Source organism: Mesoplodon mirus (genome assembly GCF_964341445.2).
Source record: "Mesoplodon mirus genome assembly, chromosome: 15".
Lineage (NCBI taxonomy): Eukaryota > Metazoa > Chordata > Mammalia > Artiodactyla > Ziphiidae > Mesoplodon > Mesoplodon mirus.
Window position 1 is genome coordinate 28,301,133 of NC_138991.1, and position 20,006 is coordinate 28,321,138.

Sequence of the window (20,006 nt, forward strand, 5' to 3'; positions counted from 1 at the left end):
AAGTCCCACAACCACTACCAGCTCCAGGCTCCCCCCAACCTTGAAGATCCACCACCACCCGCTCCTGACCCACCCAGCCCCACCCCTTTCTCCCATAACCCCACTCCCAGTACTACATGCTCCCCCACCCTTCAAAGCCCACTTCCTCCCAAAGTTTCATTCCAGTCCCCTCCAATTTCATCCACACCTTTGTTCCCATCCTGGCCTTACCCCGGTCCCACTCTCTAGTTCCAACTTCCATCACCTGCCTGGCATGTTGTCAGCCTTCAGCTACTTTTTATGACGGAATGTAAGGGGCTACAATAGTGAAAAGTTAGGTTCCTGCCCTCAGTGAGCTCAAATTCTAGTGGGGACAACTAATAATCATCAAGGAAATAAATACACACACACTCACATTTACACGTAGCAGTAAGTGCTGAGAAGAAAACTTAAGCTGCAAATGGGAAATGAGAAGGAGGAAGATGTCGTGGTGGAGGGGGTGATCTCGGGAGGCTTCTTGAAGGAAACAGTTATGTAGAGACTTGGCTGAATTAGGGAATGTGTGTGGCCAAGGCCCACGTGGGTGCCAGACTGGAGTCAGTTTAAAGGGTGGTGGTGGGAGATAAGCTGGGGGACCAGACTATGAAGGAGATTTTCAGGGGCAGAGAAGGCAACCACCTCCAGTTATTTCAGAGGCCCAGTTCCATGCTATTAGTTTCCCATGGCTGCTGTAACACATTACCACAAATCTGATGGCATAAAACAATAGAAATTTATTCTCTCCTATTTCTGGAGGCCAGAGTATGAAATCAGTATCACTGGGCTGAAATCAAGGTGTTAGGGGGCCATGCTCCCTCCAGAGACACTGGGGAGAATCTGCTCCTTGCTTCTTGTGGCTGCCAGCATTGTTTAGCTTGTGGCCGCATCACTCCCATCTCTGCCTTTGTGGTCACATTGCTTTCTCCTCCTCTTCTGGGTGGAATCTCCCTCTGTCTCTCTCTCATCAGGACACTTGTGATTGCATTTAGGGCCCACCTGAATAATTCAGGACCACTGCTCCATTTATAGATCTTTAATCACATATGCAAAGTCCTTTTTGCCATATAAGTTAACATTAACAGGTTCCAAGGATTAGGACTTGGATATCTTTTGTGAGAGGCATTATTCAATTTATTATATCTAGCCTTTTTTCTGATATCTGGTAATTCAATGATTTATTCAATTCTCAGTGCAGTGTAAACCTTGACACTTGTTTCTTTTTTCTTTTTTGTAATGCGATTATCTGATTTAAGTTTTGATTGTTGAGGCATCCATTTCAAAGAGGCATCCCCTTCAATGTGTTTATCTTGAATAAAAACATTGCCAGCCACAGGGCTAGATAAAGAGTCAGGCCATCTTCCCCCATAGAGGTTCCTTTGTTTTAGAGATCTTGTTTGTTTTCAGTAACTGATCATCAGAGCTACCAGTTGTTTTGTTTTGTTTTTTTTCCTCTTCCTGGGCTTTAAATTCCCACTCTTAAGTTTTAAATTACCAATAAAGAGTGAGCCCACAAAATCATGAACCCCAATAAAACAGAACCCCAGGTGCTGTCTCTCTCTCTCTCTTTCTCTTTCCCTGTGACCTCGTTGTGTGGCCCCAGGAATGCTGTGTAATTTCCAGGTCTTGTAAAGTAATAAGCCTCTGTGTCTTCAAAGTTCCCTGATGGGTATCACTGAAGGGCATCTTGCACTCATAATACCAACCACAAGGGCCAGTCCAACCACAACACTGGTTATTGATATGCTGAAACTGGCACAAAACACTCAGACTAAATTAATGGCCCCTTAGACTTAGTATTATTCCAGCTGCTTTTCTGTTTGTTATGATGAAAAACATCCAGACTAATCCACTTCCCCACCTAATAGGTGCTAAAAATGTTTGTGTGGAAAGAAGAAAGGGAGTTTGCATGCACTGAGTGTACACAGAGCATATAGTAAGCCCTCAGTCGATGTTGAATTGAATTGCTTATTATACAGTGCAGAGAGTCCACGTGGTTGTCCTCGATGTTCCAGGAGGTGCAATTTGTTATTAATGGTGGACAGGGAGGGAGTGGGGGCTTCAGGATTAGAAATCGGGCGTGTCTGACTCCAAGGAATGCATGCTTTCCCCTACACCAGGGTTTCTCAACTTCGGTACTACTGATACTTTGGGCCAGATAACTCTCCGTTGTGGGGTCTGCCCTGTGCATTATAGGATAATTAGCAGCATCCCTGACCTCTACCCACTAGATGACAATAGTACCCCCCAAGTTGTGACAATCAAAAATGTCTCTAGACATTGCCACATACCCCCTGGGGGGCAAAGTATTCTCTTCTTGAGAACTACTGCTCTCCATTATGCTGCCCTAGTGGAGGTGGAGGTATAAAGAAATGCCATTTCATCTGGGAATTGAATTCAGGTGTCCCACGGAACAAGTAAGAAACTGTCTATGCCACAGAGGTGGAGATCACTGGTCATCTACTGATGTTTACTCTCTGATTCTCTAGTGACAGATTTTAGCTGGGCACACCTTGCTAGAATAAAGACTACATTTCCTAGACTTCCTTGCAGCTAGGTGTGACCACGTGACCACATTCCAGCCAATGAGAGGTGATGTGGACAAATTCCCCGCTGTGACCTTGAAGGGAAGTGTCATTCTCCCCTTCACTACTTCTTTCCCTGGTCTTTTCTGCCTGGGATATGGACCTGGTAACAATAAGACCAAGGAATTCTGGGTCTCAATACCAGGGAGTCCCGAATTGCCTGGCCGGCTTATACTGGAATATTACTAGAGAAACCAACTTTCTTCTGATTTGAGCCACTGTTATTTAAGAGTTTTGTTAAACTTGCCAAACCTGCATTCTAACTGTTACAGCCACACAAGTCAGCCACAGGGGAGAAGGAAAGAAGGCAGGAAAGGAGGAAGGAAGGATGTAGATGGAGGGGCACAGGTAGTCTGGTTGGGCTCAGAGACACTCAGGGAAACCTTCTGGGAAGGACTCTGAGCTGCATCTTGAAGGAAGAGAAAATGTGGAGTGGGGAGCAAGGGGGCAAGCCCTCCAGAGGGGCTGCAGCAGGAGCAAGGGCCTCGAGGAGAGACCCGGGCAAGGCCTTGAAGGACAAGGAGGGCTTGAACAGGCTGAGAAGAGAGAGGACGGCAAATCAGAGGGGAGCCCAGTGCCAAATGGGGAATTTCGCCAGGTGAAAGGAAATCGGGTGTAGGGAATCTGGAGTTCTTCATGAGGCCTGAGGGCAACTGGAGGCTGGAATTGGAGGCAGAGGAATGATTGGGGAGTCCCTGACCCTCTCTTAGAGGACCCACTCTAGGGCTGACCAGTCATCCATACTCCATGCCCCATGCCAAGATGAGCACAGCTCTGCTGGGCCTGAATTTTTGACATCTTCTTGTCAAGGGTTCCTCCGGTGGGCAGCCAGGGCCAGCAGGAGTGCAGCCAAGGTCACTGCTTTCAGCCCCAGGACCGCAAGAGTGAGCACAGACAGGAGGCCTGGGGGACAGAGAGGAAAGCTCAGGAAGGACCCCAGCTGAGCCCCCAACACCCCACACCTCAGTGCCTCTATGGTGCAGTTGGGTCAAGCTTCTGTATAACCTCTTGGGCCTCATCCTTTTTACCCTGGAAGAGATCAAAGACCTCCCATCCCCCTGTCCCAGGCTCGAAGAGCCTTTGCCGAATATCCTACCTCTACCTTTTTTTTTTTTTTTTTTTTTTTTTTTTGCAGTACACGGGCCTCTCCCTGTTGTGGTCTCTCCCGTTGCGGAGCACAGGCTCCGGACGCGCAGGCTCAGCGGCCATGGCTCACGGGCCTAGCCGCTCCGCGGCATGTGGGATCTTCCCGGACCGGGGCACGAACCCGTGTTCCCTGCGTCGGCAGGCGGACTCTCAACTACTGCGCCACCAGGGAAGCCCCCTACCTCTACCTTTAATCATCTTGACAGCATCTCTGACCTCTGATAACAATAGAAAATTGCTTTCATTATAGACTGCTCAGCTCCTCTGTCCCAGGCCCTGAGCTAAGCACTTCCTAATTACCTTATATAATCCTCAAGCTAATCTTGCAAGGTAGGATGGAAATCCAGCTTGTATAGATAAGGAGACAGATCCAGAGTGGGGAAGTGATTTGCTCAGGTCTACATGTGTCAAAGTAGTGATGCGACCAAGTGGTTTGGCTCCCAAGAATGGCAGGAACAGGGCTGAGCATCAGGGAAGCTAACCTGGTCACCTCTATTCCAAGTTTGCCCCAGTTATCAAGTGCCCTTGAGTGTACCTTGAGGTGATGTGACAGGCACAGTTCTGGGCACTTGACACATGTGGCCCCATTGGATCTGTACATAACCCCACGAGGTAGGTTCTCTGTTTCTTATCTCCCTTCTTCCCCCTAGATCACAGAGCAGGGCACCAGAGATTCAAGGAGTAAGGCAACCTGTCCATAATCCCACAGCTAGAAAGGGGCTCAATCCAGGAAGCCTGGCTACAAAGCCATGTTCTTCAGCACTGTTATGCACAGCTTCATAGTGTAGCCTTGCTCTGAATCACGGGGAGCTCATCACCTCGTAAGCAATAGTGCCCACTGAACAGTTAGCACTGACTGTTAGAAAGCCTTTCCTTTGATTGAGCTTTAATGTGGTTCTCTGGGTTCTGGTTCTGCAGCTGAGATGGAGTCCTGGGAACTGTCTTAGTGGCAGAAGGGCCCTAGAAGTCTGGAACTGCACCCTTCCCATGGCCAAGCCATCTCTGGCCCCACTTACCTGTGGGAGCCTGGTTAACGCCACTGGAGATAGGTACACTCACCTGATGGAAATACCTTGGCTGCACGTTCATTGGTGAATTCTGACTCTTGGAGAGAAGTGTGCTTTGCTGCAAGGGAGAGAAGTGGTCTCACACTCCTCTTTCTTTCTATCACTCCACTTCTTGAGTCCCTGTGTTAGGAGCTGGGGTCCCTGAGATGAGTCTGCCAGTTTCTGCCTGGGATGGGGGCTAAAAGTCAAGCCCTGTAACTATGAAGGACTAGTTAGACCTGCATGAGCCTCTCTGGGGTAGGGACAATGCTTGCTTCATTGCAGTGTCTGCAGCACCTAGTACAGTGTAGAGTAGTCAACAGGCATGCAATAGATGTTTGTTGAATCATTAACAGTCTATAAAAAGTTCTGTGGAGCCCAGAATGGGGATAAATTAACTCTGCCTGGGAGAAGGAGAAGATTTCACAGAGGAGGGGCTATTTGTGCTGGGCCTTGAAGGATGAGTAGAAGTTCTCCGTAGAAAAGGAGAAAGCATTCCAGGCAGAGGGAATAGCTTATGTAAAGGCCTTGAGGCTAAGAAGAGCTAGCTTGTTTGGGACCTGATGAAATTTTCCTTGTGGACCACCTCCCCCTCTCCCTCAACATCTCCTAAACCACCTGTCTCACCTTTGACTCTCAGCCTGGTGCCCTGTCCAGATAGGTACTGCCTGTTGGGTTTCCTCTGAAACTTTACACAGTAATAAGTGCCTGCATACTCAGTGGAGATGTCACGCAGAAGAATGCTGAAGTCATTGTTGGAAGCCCGGACTGCCGTCACATTGGGGTAGGAGATGCCTCTAAAGTTGTAAACGGCCTCCCGGCTCAGACCAGCTCCCCGAAACCACCTGATGGGACCGGGGGGACCCTCTCCAAGCACCGTGCAGTTCAGGATGACAGTGTCTCCAGTGGTTGCCAACACCAGCTCCTGGGGTTGGATGATCCAGAGGTCTGGCTCTGGGTCCCCAGCTTCTGCAGCCAAAGAGAGGACTTTATTGTTCCTTCTCTCCCTCCACAGTCCAATCATTTCCTCCCTCCTATCTACCCTCCCTTTCCTTCCCCTGTTTTCTTCACTCAGTCACTCCCTCCCGCATTCCCTTGTTATTCACTAATTGATTCACCCTGTAAAGGAATTCTCAGTACCTACGATGTGCTGATGCTAGGATTGGGGAAAAGGAAGCTTGCTAAGACCCACAAATGTCCTGCCCTGGAGAAGTTCTCAGTCTGTGGGTGGAGATGGTCCAGAAAATCCCCCTGAGGTTGGAAACCCAGAGGACTGCGGGACTAAGAGAAGCTTGGAAGGAGTCAGAGAAGACTTCCTGAAATGCTTGCATTAAGTTAAAATGAACCCCCCCCACCCCAACAAACGTACATGGATACCCTCCATGTCAGTGGTTTACGGGGGTTTCACAAACATCAATTCTTCTATTTCATCACCTGAATATCCCTTGAAGTAGGAATTTTGTTGCCTATTTTGCAAGTTAAGCACTTGAAGGAGATAGAGCTGAAGTGACTAATTTAAGAACACATTTCTACTGAATGACAGACCCAGGATTTGGGTGTCCAGGTCACCAATGGTGGACTTATAGATAGTATGAGTGGTTACTTGGGGATTAAATGATCAGCCCCAGTTCTTGACTTTCCTCTGATAGTGTGGCACATCCATACTCTTGCTGTGGATTCATGGTGGCCAAGTACACTTCCTTGCCTCTTAACTTTGACCTTAGCCATGTGACTTGCTTTAGCCAATGGGCTGTTAGCAGACATTATATGAGTAGAAGCTTGAAATGTGCTTAGGGTGCTGGGACTTGCCCTCTTGTGCTTCTGCCATCTCCGTGAGAAATATGTACTCTGGCCAGTCTGGGCCCTGGAATGAGACATGTAGAACAGAACCACCCCAGCTGCCTGTAAATGTGTGAGTGAGACATACTAATTGTTATATGCCACTGAGAATTTGTGTGTGCAGCATGACTGTGGATAAAGGTGACTGATGCAGGGAGATAGATCAGAGCAGAATGCTATGACCTGCAGGGCCTAATACTCACTCTTCACAAGCACAGAGGTGCCCTCATCCAGCTTCTTTCCTGAGCGCTCACTCAAGCCATCAAGTCTCACACAGTGGTAGGTTCCAGCATGTTTCGTGGTGACATTGTGGATATAGATGGAATAGTCACAATTAAGTGGTTCCAGTGTCTTCTGGATCATGGGCATCACCCCGGGGAAGAAGCCATGTTTGAAGTTATAAATTTCCTGCTGGTCCTTGTTGCTCACCTTGACCCATTTTATCATGTCATCAGTGCAGGAGCCGACTACTGTACACCTCAGCAGGAGTGTCTCACCTTCTGCCACCAGCATGGGGCCCTCAGGCTGCAGGACCTGCCACTTACCCCCCTTGCTCTGCTCAGTAGCTCCTGCAACAGAGGAAGCAAGGCCTTGTGCTGGGCTGGAGGGACTTGAAGCCCTAAGAGGCAAACTTAACATAAACCAGCCATCAGCTGGTCAAGAACAATTGCTTAGAACACTTGAAGGGTGTTGTTGGAGAGGGAAGTAAAAGAGGAGATGAGGCAGCTGGCTGGAGAGAGAGAGAGAGAGCAGGGCTATTAAATGGATTACTTATGAGTAATAGATGGCACTTGAGTGCTCACCATGTGCCAGGCAATGCATGTATTATCTCATTTATTCCTCCAACACTCCTTAGAGGTTGGCAGCATCATCCCCATCTTACAACAGAAGACACTGAGAACCCAGAAACAGTTAGGTAGCTTTCCCAGGATCACTGCTAATTGGGCTGAATTTTGCCTCCCCCACAAATTCATATACTGAAGTCCTAACTCCCAGTACCTCAGAATGAGATTTCATTTGGAGATAGGGTCTTTAAATAGGTGATTAAGTTAAAATTAGGTCACATAGGTGGGTCCTAACCCAATATAACTGGTGACCTTATAAGAAGAAGATAGGTTGAACTATGGAGTTTGGCTTGAGACTGGGCACAGAGAAGGAAGGCCAAGCCCTCCCATGGAAGTTCTTCTACACCTGGGTTATGAACAGCAACTCAGGTACTCCCTCCAAGAGCTCTGTGAGGTTCTCCATTTCTGAGAGAAAACTAATGCTCAGGGAGGTGCAGAAACCTGAGGGGAACCATGCATTCAGTAGGTGTCATGGCGAGGATTTGGACTCAGATCAACTGCCTCAAGATTCTGCTCACTACAAGGTCATCAGCTTTGGGCCCCGAGTTTCCCTTCATCTGTGCTTCCATCAGGCCTTGGGAATAACTTGGTCTCATTCCAAGACTTAAGTTTGTATCACGGTGTTTCTCAGTTGGGAGTGAGGTAGGGGAGTAGAATGAAGCAAACATTCCCTTCTAACAGGATCTGGGGAAGGGTTGTGGAATTCTAAATTCATTTCCCCCCATCTTCAGCTAGGCATGTGCCATTAGCCACTAAGAACTGCCTCACAGCTGTGACCAAGTGACACCCCACATTCAATCCTAGGAATTTCATTTGTCCTTAGTTCCAGGAAGTTTTCAGCAAACACCCACCCCCAAACACCACTATTTGAGTCAGTCAGACCTTGTTCTCTCTAATTCTTTCTAGTGTTTCTTCCCCTGGCCTCAGGTAGTTTCCTCACATGGATGTGCTAAACTGTGCCCATCACTCAACACAGGGCTGAGAATGATGCCTGCTCCCACCTGTAAAACTGGAAAACCTCATGATCGACAAGGCAATGGGTAGACTACACAGAAGGGAGTACTCTACCTAGAGAGAAGTGCTCTGGTCCCACCTAGCAAATCTAGAAAGCAAGGTCCCCAAATAATAAAATATAATAATGTTCTATTGTGAGGCTTATAATGCATGTGTAAGTAAAGTTAAGGCAATAACAAAATAAAGGCTGGTGTGGGGAGAATGTTAGTATACCATCATAAGGTTCTTATACTATGTGTGAAATGGTATGATATCACTTAAGGTAGATGTTGATAAATTAAAGAGGTATATTATAAACCCTAAAACAACCACTAAACTTCAAAATAAAGTTATAGCTAATAAGCCAATAAAGGAGAGAAAATAGCATTATAAAAATATTAAATTACCAAATGAAAACAGAAAAAGAGGAAAAAGGGAACAAAGAACAAGTAGAACAAATAGGAAAGTAATAGATTTAGACCTAATCATATCAAAAATTACTTTAAATGTAAATGGTCTAAACATTAGTAGTTAGAGATTGTCAGATTGGACAAAAAAGTAATATTCAACTACATGTTGCCTACAAGAACTCCACTTTAAATATAAAGGTGCAAATATGTTAAAAGAAGAATGATGGAAACAGATATATCATACTAACACTAATCAAAAGCTGGAGTGGCTATATTAATATCAGATAAAGTAGATTTTGAAGCAAAAAATATCTCCAGGAATAAAAAATGCCATTTGATAATGATAAAGGGGTAAAATAATCAAGAAGACATAAAACCCCCAAACATTTATGCACCTAATAACAGAACTTGAAAGTATATGAAGCAAAAACCAACAGAACTGCAGGGAGAAACAGGCAAATCCACAGTTACAGTCTGAGATTTCAATATCCTTATTCAATAGTTGATAGAACAAGTAGGCAGAAAATCAGAAAGAATACAGAAGATTTAAAAATACTATCAACAACTTAGTCTAGTTGATATTTACAGAAAATTGTATCCCCAAATAGCAGGATATACAGTTACTTTCAATTGTACAAGGAACATTTACAAAGATAGTGCATGTTCTGAGTCATAAAAAAGTCTCAATAAATTTAAAGGAATTCAAGTCATGAAAGCATGAACTTTGACCACAATGGAATTAAATTAGTAGAATCAGTAACAGACAGATGCCTGGAAAACTTCAGATGTTTGAAAACTAAATAACACACGAGTCAAAGACAAAATAAAAGGGAAATTAGGAAGTATTTTGATCTGAATGAAAACGAAAACACAACATTAAAGTTGGTGGCATGCTGCTTAAGCTGGTGGATATTTTAGCATTAAATGCTTATTTAGGAAAGAAGAAAAGACTTAAATGAATGACTGTAGTTTCATCTTAAAATAGAAAAAAAGAGCAAATTAAATCAAAAGTAAATAAAAGAAAGGAAACTACAAAGATCTGAGTGAAAATCAATAAAATAGAAAACCAAAAACAATAGAGAAAATCAACAAGAATGAAATCTTTGAGAAAATCATTAAAACTAATACATCTCTAGCCCTTCTGAATAAGGAGAAAAGGAGAGTGAGAGAAAGAGAAAGAGAGTGTGTGACAGTCATAGATAGGTATCAGGAATGAGAGCAGTGACACCAGTACAGATTTTACAGATATTAGAAGGATAATTAGGCATTGTTATTAACAAGTTTCATGGCTAAATATACTTGACAACACAAACAAATTTCTTGAAAATCACAAACTACCAAAGCTACCTCAAGAAGAGATAAATAGATGTTTCTATCTATTTAAAACATTTAATTTGTTTAAAAAACCTTCCCACAAAGAAAACTCCAAGTCCAGATAGCTTCACTGGTGAATTCTACCATATATTTAGATACAACACCAAAATCTTGATCAATAAAAGAACAAATTGATAAATAAAAATTAAGAACTCTTAAAAGGAGTTCAAAAGACACTTGTGAAAGAAGAAAAGACAAGCTACAGAGTAGGAACAAATCTTTGCAAAGCATACATCTGATAAAAGGTTTGTAACCAGAATATACAAAGAATTCTCAAAACTCAATAATAAGAAACACAATTTAAAAACGGGAGCTGAACAGACCCTCATCAAAAAAATGCACATGAAAGATATTCGACATCATTACACAGTAGAGAAATGAAAATTAAAACTACAATCAGATATCACTACACACCTTTTAGAACGACTAAAATTGAAAAGGCTGACTATACCAAGTGTTGGCAAGGATGTGGGGGAAATGTTATCCTCCTACACTGATGATGAATATGTAAAGTGGTACAACCACTTTGGAAAACACTTTGGCAGTGTCTTAAAAAGTTAAATAATCACCTACCATATGATCCAGTCATTTTATTCCTAGGTATTTTCCCAAGAGAAATGAAAGCGTATGTTCACACAAAGACTTTTATATGAATGTTCATAGATGCTTTATTTGTAATAGCCCCAAACTGCGAACAACCCAAATGTCTATCAATAGGTTAGTGGAAAAACAAACTGTGGTTTATCCATACAGTAGCTAGAAATGACTATTGATATGTGCAACAATATGAATGAATCTCAGAATAATTACAATGAGTAAAAGAAGCCAGGCAAACAGGAGTATATACTGTATGATGTTTGTTGTATAAAGTTCTAGAAAATGCAGACTACTCTATAGTGATGGGAAGCAGATAAGCTGCTGCCTGGGGAGGAGGAGGAGTGGACAGGATGAATCACAAGGAAACTTTTATAGGTGTTTGATGTATTCCTCATCTTGATTATCTTGGTAATAAGTTCACAAGTGTGAAATGTCCAATGCCCACAAAACTTGTCAAATTGTACACCTTAAATATGTACAGTTTATTGTATGTCAATTATACCTCAATAAAGCTGTTTAAAAATTTATGAAGATGAAGCTTCTGTGTGTGATGAGAAAGGGAGAACTAATGGAGAAGAGGCAGTGGGAGGAGATGGGGGCTCAGAAAGTCTCATGGCTTTTATCCCAGTTGGGGTGAGTCTGGGGAAGTGAAATAGGGAGGAAACTGGAGCCTGGAATAAGGCCCTGTGCCCCACACCCCTCTCTCTCTCCCTTTCTTTTTTTTTTTTTTTTTTTCTTTTTTTTGCGGTATGCGGGCCTCTCACTGTTGTGGCCTCTCCCGTTGCGGAGCACAGGCTCCGGATGCGCAGGCCCAGCGGCCATGGCTCACGGGCCCAGCCGCTCCGCGGCATATGGGATCCTCCCAGACCGGGGCACGAACCCGTATCCCCTGCATCGGCAGGCGGACTCTCAACCACTGCGCCACCAGGGAGGCCCTCTCTCCCTTTCTTGATTCTCCTTCTGTGTTGTCACATGGACTTTGGGAATTGTCCTCGGTGCTTTGTCTCTACCTTGGCTGTGGAGCTGGACCAGTCCCTTTCCCACAGCTCTGGGATTCCTTTCCACCCATTTCCCATCTGCATGCTCTGGTTTTTCATGATTCCTGTTGAGGGGTTCCCTTTTGGAAGCATGATAGAAGTCAATATTTTTCAAAAATATTTTGAATATATTTTATCCAAGTTAGTTTAGATATATGATTTCCTAACCTAGTGCCTAACATGTCATGGACACTCAAAAGTCTTTGTGAAATGAGTTAATAAGAATTATGATTCACGGGGTTTCCCTGGTGGCGCAGTGGTTGAGAATCTGCCTACCAATGCGGGGGACACGGGTTTGTGCCCCGGTCCGGGAAGATCCCACATGCCGTGGAGCAACTAGCCCCGTGAGCCACAATTACTGAGCCTGCACGTCTGGAGCCTGTGCTCCGCAACAAGAGAGGCCGCAATGGTGAGAGGCCCACGCACCGTGATGAGGAGTGGCCCCCACTTGCCGCAACTGGAGAAACCCTCGCACAGAAACGAAGAGCCAACACAGTCATAAATAAATAAATAAAATTAAAAAAAAAAAGAATTATCCTTCACATTTTCCTCGAGAAAACCAGTTGGAAGAAGAGAAGTGGTGCCCCAAGTTACAGCCAGTGAACAAGGGAGCATCCAGGTCTGACTCCACACCAGGGTCCCACTGGGGCCTCTCTTGGGGGTGACAATTCTCGAGGACCCTAGGTGTGATGAAAAGAATCGAGATCTCATTAGGGCTTGGGGCAGAGACCCACATGGGCAAGTGGTGGAATGAGCCCACTGATAGCCATGCATATTGTCTGGTGGATCAGAGGGTTCTGGGCTCAGAGGGTGAGTTGTACCCAGAAGGCCCAAAACTCAGGAGCTAAATCAGCCTGATCCTGACTTAGAGGAGACATGGGTATGATAATAATAGCCAACAGCTATTAAATCTTTACATCATGCCAGGTATTTATAGACATTATCTCATTGCATCCTCCAAACAAAGAGGTGGGTCCTAGGATTAGTCGCATTTTGGCTCATGGATGTTTGATTTGTATCGTTGCACAGAGCCCAAAGCTTAGATGGGCCTCATGATTGCCTTAATGCTCTACTGCTGCTGTCTTAAAATTCTTAATACTTTTTTTTTAACGTCTTTATTGGAGTATAATTGCTTTACAATGGTGTGTTAGTTTCTGCTTTATAACAAAGTGAATCAGTTATACATATACATATGTTCCCATATCTCTTCCCTCTTCTGTCTCCCTCCCTCCCACCCTCCCTATCCCACCCCTCTAGGTGGTCACAAACCACCGAGTTGATCTCCCTGTGCTATGCGGCTGCTTCCCACTAGCTATCTATTTTACGTTTGGTAGTGTATATATGTCCATGCCACTCTCTCACTTTGTCACAGCTTACCCTTCCCCCTCCCCATATCCTCAAGTCCATTCTCTAGTAGGTCTGTGTCTTTATTCCCATCTTACCCCTAGGTTCTTCATGGCCTTTTATTTATGTATTTATTTTTATTTTTTATTTAATTTTTTTTCCCTTAGATTCCATATATATATATGTGTTAGCATACATATATGTATGCTATATGTTGTTTTTCTCTTTCTGACTTACCTCACTCTGTATGACAGAGGTCCATCCACCTCATTACAAATATCTCAATTTCGTTTCTTTTTATGGCTCAGTCATATACCCTGAGAAAACCATTATTCAAAGAGTCATGTACCAAAATGTTCATTGCAGCTCTTAATATTTTTGTGTGTGTGTGTGTGTGGTACACGGGCCTCTCACTGTTGTGGCCTCTCCTATTGCAGAGCACAGGCTCCGGACGCGCAGGCTCAGCGGCCATGGCTCACGGGCCCAGCCACCCCGCTGCATGTGGGATCCTCCCGGACCGGGGCATGAACCCGTGTCCCCTGCATCGGCAGGCGGACTCTCAACCACTGCGCCACCAGGGAAACCCTCTTAATACTTTTTGAACAAAGGACCTGTACTTTCATTTTTCACAAGGCTGGGCAAATTATGTAGCTGGTCCTGGGCTGAGCCTCACCATTTTTATATTTAATACAGTACCCCTAGAGAAAGGCTCCAAAGAGCAGTTCTTTGTAGATAGGCATACAAGTGTCTGAGCCAGAACCCGGCGGTATGAGCCCAGAGCCTGGAAGCTTAACATCCCTGTTCTCAGCTCCTCCCTCCCCCTCCATCTTGGTAGGGTCAAGCCCCTCCTGACACCTCTCTGTGGGATCAGCCAGGGGTGGATCTTGTTCTGTCCCAAATCCTACTCACCCCAGAGGACAAGGAGTAGTGCCAGCAGCCAGGAGCAGGGAGGTGAATGAGCCAGACGGGTAGGGGTGGACATCACTGGGGGCAAAGTGTACCTCCCGTGGTCTCCTAGACTGGCCACCATTCTGTTCTCTGATCGGTGTTGGAGTCTGAAGTGAGATTTGTGAGCAAGGCTTTTTCTGCTTCTCGTGGCCAAGGCTATTTGGGGAAGTATTTTCACTACCGCAAGTCAAGGCTGCTGTTGTAAGAGGAAGAACCTGGGTGGAGAGGTTTCCGGCTTTCGTGTCTGAGCAGTAGTTCCTGTAATCACCCTGTCAAAGACTTAATGACCTTTTCCAGGCCCTGTCCTTGGCATCCTGGAAGGGAGATGAGCATGGCTGTCACAGTGTGCCCTCAAGTCAGCCTGACTTTGGATCAAGAATTGGGTCTGCCTCTTCCTGGCTGTGTGACATTTCAAAGTCACTTGTCATCTTTGAGCCTTTGTTGCCTCATTTGCAAAATGGGGACAATAACAATCCCTTCTTAAGAAAGGTGTTGCAGGAATAATATATGTGTGTGAGGGCTTAGCATAATGTAAAGGCTAAACATATTAGCCATCATTATTCATAATATGTAGGAAATAGAGGAGGTGCTATTTGCTTAAGAAGGACTTATTATAAAGCAAGCTTCCCAGAGGCCTTTTAGCATTGCAGGGCGGCACACACTCTCTTCCTAATTGTGTAATCGTGGGCAACTTTCTAAACCTCCCTTTCCTGGGGTCCAAATGTAACACACTTGGATTGTGCAAAAATCTGTGTTTTGTGGCACCTTAATTTTCTGGAATAGATCTGAACTTCCTTGAGACCCCCCCCCACCGCCCCCATCATGCTGCCTATTAGGAAGGAAAAGATTAAGTGTGCTAATTAATCCCAGGCTCTTCCAGGTCTGACAGCCTCTTTAGCTGCACTGTCTGGATTCAAATCTTGGCTTTACCCAGATCTGGCTGTGTGACCCTAGGACAATCATTGATCTGTAAAATTAAAATAAAAATATGCTTGCAGGTATGGGGTGGAGTAAGCACTGTATATGCTGCCATCCTTCCCTCTTAGGTTAACTCAGTCTTTTCTAGAAAAAAAAAAAAAAAGCTCAAGCTTTCAGTGCTTCCCTTCTCTCCTAATGCAGATGGTCCTGGGTGCAGAGGAAGCTGAAGTTTCTTTCTGGGGTGGAATAGTGGGCCTTGGGTCTGAACACTGTCTTGGGGTCTGGGTCTGTCTTGGAGGTTGGTCTAGTTTCATCCCTGAGCACTTTTCACTGGGTCTGTTGAGGTGTGGCTGGTCCTGTATGGCCTTTGGGACCTTTCATTGGCACCACTGCTAAATTGCATTGCCTCCTCTACTTGTTCTCCTGTTGAGGAGGCCCATGTATTGGAACCCCTTTGAACAGACCACAGGCCTAGAGAATTCCACCAGACCATCAGGACCTCCATGTCATCCTCACAGGGGAACTTTTGAATCAACCACTTATCTCTGTGAATTCCATTCTCAGCTATTTCTTTCATTCTCAAGTTTTTTTAAATATTAGTTTAATTTATTTTAATAGGTAAGGCATTGTATTGGTTAGCTACTGCTGAGTAACAAATCATACAAAAAATGTTGTGACTTAAAACAATAACCATTTATTTAACTTGTGATTCTGTGGGTTAATAATTTCATCTGGGCTCAGCTCCATGGTTCTTCATATCTCTGCTGATTTTTGACTGGTATTGCCTTGCATTCGAGATCTGCAGCAGGTTGGCTAAGTTGCTTTGCTACTGGGGTTGGCTGACTGTTGCCTGGGCCACCTCAGTTTTCCTCCATATGGTTGCTCATTCTCCAGGAGGCTAGTCTGGGCTTGCACAGTTGAGAGGGGCAGTTTTGAGAAAGAGCAGAAGTTCTAAGGTACAATGTCACTTCTGCCACATTCTTTTGGCCAAAGGAAGTCACAAGACCAGACCAGATTCAAGGGATGGAAAATAGACTTCACCTCTTAATAAGAGGAGCTGCAAAATCAGATCGCAAAGGGCATGGATACAGGGAGGGGGTAAAGAATTATGTATATTTTTGTAATTTATCACAGGCATCCATGGGTTTCAAAATTCACATGATTTAAGGTCTCCTTCATAGGGCTCCCTAATATTACATTCCCTAGGGTTAACCATGGTTGCAAGTTTCTGGAGACATTCAGTTCCCTCACTATTTCTGATCTGTTGCTCAGATGTCAGGTTGAACATGGCCCCTTTTGTGGTCTGTGGCACCCTAGGAAGGTTCCTGGACACCCTAAGAAGCCAGGTCAAATCCCTTCCACCCTAGGATTTCTAAATATACTTGGGGTTTGTATACACCATTCTCACCACACCCCAGAGTTTTGACCCCAGAGTATGGTTGCCAGGACCCTAGCATCTCAACTCCTGCTCTTCCTCCCCCTTTCTTGCCACCCTCATCAAATCATAGGGAAGACATCCCCTTCTTTCTTTCTGTAGGGACTTTCCTAACCTCAACTGTCTTCTGAGCAGAGGGTCTCTTTGTTTTGGCTGGAATCCCTCTGCCCCCCTCACTGAGGCAACAGGTCTTAGGCTCCATCTTTGATAAGGGACAGAGCTGCACAGGAAGGGACTGGACTACTGTGAGGAGGAAAAATGCACAAGGAAGTACATAAAAAATATTAAACTTGTCCCTTCACCATAAAAAGGATGCCATATGATTAGCATGTGGGGCACTGGCTCCCAGTAATTTCTCAGTATCTAGGAGCAGTGATTCTCCTCCTGGTTAGTGGACTTGGTACTTGGTTGTTGCAGGAATGGTGGTGTCTACTACTGGCTTGAGGAGTTAGTCTAAATTGTTTTCAACAGGGGCAACTGAGGTATATATAAAACACAAGTCCACACTTAACATTGACTTTTTTCTCTCTGCAAAATTGAAACTTTGTAAAACAACAGCTTCTTCATTGTTTACCACAAAATGGAAAACCCAGTAAGCAAATCTAGGGAAAATATTCAACCTCATCAGCAAAAAAAAAAAAAGAAGAAGAAAGAAAACAATTTGAAAAACAGCACTGGTGTTTTTGTAATCAACATTTATCTCCATTCCTTTCTCTGTTCTCCTCTTTATCAGAGGGGCTAAACCCTGGGGACCACATTTTTCAGAACTCCTTGCCAGGTTTGCTTGGGATTCAGTTCTACTGAGGAGAGATGTTTGCATTAGATTTGGAAGGTGAAAGAGAAGGAGAGGCATGATTGCCCCTCTAAAAATGGAGAGGGGAAGATGTGTGGGCATCAGAAGGGGACAAATGTGAGGTTTTGCAGTGGTTCCCACCATAAATCTTCCATAAATCACTTGTAAATCACAGGCAGCTGTGACCACAGGTGGTGGGTTCCTATGAATATTGCAGATTCTTGTTTCTTCAGAAGCTAGGAATGAACTAGGGAGCTAAAGCAGTGAGGATGTCCAGTGTTCTGTATGCAACAAATCTCCCAGTTTCCATGAGAATAAAGCAGGATTGCATGGCTTTTTTTTTTTTTTTACCTGAACTTGAATTCATCTAGCATCATTTCAGCCATTTTCTTTCTTTCTTCCTTCCTTCCTTCCTTCCTTTTATTTCTTTCTTTTTCTTTTTCTTTCTTTCTTCCTTCCTTCCTTTTCTTTCTTTCTTTCTTTTTCTTTCTTTCTTCCTTCCTTCCTTCCTTCCTTCCTTCCTTCCTTCCTTCCTTCCTTCCTTTTTCTTTCTTTCTTTCTTTTTCTTTCTTTCTTTCTTTCTTTCTTTCTTTCTTTCTTTCTATTTCTTTCTTTTTTCTTTTTTCTTTCTTTCTCCCTCTCTGTCTCTCTGTCTCTCTCTCTGTCTGTCTCTCTTTCTTTCATTTTTTGGCCAGGCCACGTTGCATGTGGGATCTTAGTTCCCTGATCAGGGATTGAACCCATGCCCCCTGCATTGGAACAGCAGAGTCTTAACCACTGGACTGCCAGGGAAGTCCCATTCTCTTTATTTAGAAGAGCATTTGGTGTCTCATTAATACTGAAGCCTCTATGTCCTTGAACCTGACTCTCTGCTGTTTGCAACTTGTCCTATCCTGTGGCTTGGTTCCTCTTTCTTGTCTATTTTTTCTTATTTTATGTCAAATCCCATGACATGTTTGTTGGTATTGTTTTAATTTTTGTTGAGGTATGACTTACAGAGTAGTGTATGTAAGGGAACAAAAATGTAGCTCACTGAAATTTTAGATTTTTTAAATTTCTGTATACACGCATATAATCACCACCTCAAGACGCTGAGCTTTTTAAAAAAATAATTAATTAATTAATTTATGGCTGTGTTGGGTCTTCGTTGTTGCATGCAGGCTTTCTCTAGCTGTGGCGAGTGGGGGCTACCCTTTGTCGCAGTGTGCAGGCGTCTCATTGTGGTGGCTTCTCTTGTTGTGGAGCATGGGCTCTAGGCAAGCAGGCTTCAGTAGTTGTGGCACACAGGCTCAGTAGTTGTGGCACATGGACTTAGTTGCTCTGCAGCATGTGGAATCTTCCTGGACCAGGGCTCAATCCCATGTCCCCTGCATTGCCAAGTGGGTTCTTAACCCCTGTGCCACTAGGGAAGCCCCTAGTTTCATTCTTTTACATGTAGCTGTCCAGTTTTCCAAGCACTACTTTTTGAAGAGGCTGTCTTTTCTCCGTTGTATGTTCTTGCCTCCTTTGTCATAAGTTAGGTGACCATATGTGCATGGGTTTATCTCTGGGCTTTCTATCCTGTTCCATTGAGCTATATTTCTGTTTTTGTGCCAGTACCATACTGTCTTGATTACTGTAGCTTTGTAGTATAGTCTGAGGTCAGGGAGTCTGATTCCTCCAGCTCTGTTTTTCTTTCTCAAGATTACTTTTGCTATTCAATGTCTTTTGTGTTTCCATACAAATTGTAAAATTTTTTGTTCTAATTCTGTGAAGAATGCCATTGGTAGTTTGATAGGGATTGCATTGAATCTGTAGATTGCTTTGGGTAGTATAGTCATTTTCACAGTATTGATTCTTCCAATCCAAGAACATGGTATATTTTTCCATCTCTTTATGTCCTCTTTGATTTCTTTCATCAGTGTTTTATAGTTTTCTGAATACAAGTCTTTTGCCTCCTTAGGTAGGTTTATTCCTAGGTATTTTATTCTTTTTGTTGTGATGGTAAATGGGATTGTTTCCTTAATTTCTCTTTCTGATTTTTCATTGTTTGTGTTTAGGAATGCAAGAGATATCTGTGCATTAGTTTTGTATCCTGCCACCTTACCAAATTCATTGATTTGTTCTAGTAGTCTTCTGGTGGCATCTTTAGGATTTTCTATGTATAGTATCATGTCATCTGCAAACAGTGATAGTTTTCCTTTTCTTTTCCAGTTTGGATTCCTTTTATTTATTTTTTCCTTCTCTGATTGCCATGGTTAGGACTTTCTAAACTATGTTGAATAAGAGTGGCAATAGGGGACATCCTTGTCTTGTTCTTGATTTTAATCCAAATGCTTTCAGTTTTTCACCATTGAGAGTGATGTTTGCTGTGGGTTTGTCATATATAGTCTTTGTTGAGCTAAGTTCCCTCTATGCCCACTTTCTGGAGAGTTTTTATCATAAATGGGTGTTTTGGGTTTGTTTTTGTGGGTCTTTTTCTTCTCTTATGTTTCCTGCCTGGAGTAGTTCCTTTAGCACTTGTTGTAAAGTTGGTTTGGTGGTGCTGAATTCTCTTAGCTTTTGCTTGTCTGTAAAGTTTTTGATTTCTTTATCGAATCTGAATGATATCCTTGCTGGGTAGAGTAATCTTGATTGTAGGTTTTTCTCTTTCATCACTTTAAGTATATCCTTCTGGCCTGAAGAGTTTCTCTGAATAATCA

The 20,006-nt window shown here is 43.9% G+C and overlaps 1 protein-coding gene across 1 annotated transcript; it reads right to left on the reverse strand.

Moving 5' to 3' along the window:
• Positions 1 to 2,799: 2,799 nt before the first annotated feature.
• Positions 2,800 to 14,261, reverse strand: SIRPB2 (signal regulatory protein beta 2; the record flags this gene model as incomplete). The annotated part of the gene is made up of 5 exons (XM_082645521.1): positions 2,800 to 3,503; positions 4,806 to 4,871; positions 5,420 to 5,761; positions 6,835 to 7,200; positions 14,141 to 14,261. The coding sequence occupies 5 exons, from the start codon at positions 14,259 to 14,261 to the stop codon at positions 3,406 to 3,408; spliced, it is 993 nt and encodes a 330-aa protein (XP_082501647.1). The 3' UTR covers positions 2,800 to 3,405.
• Between the last annotated feature and the right edge of the window lie 5,745 nt (positions 14,262 to 20,006).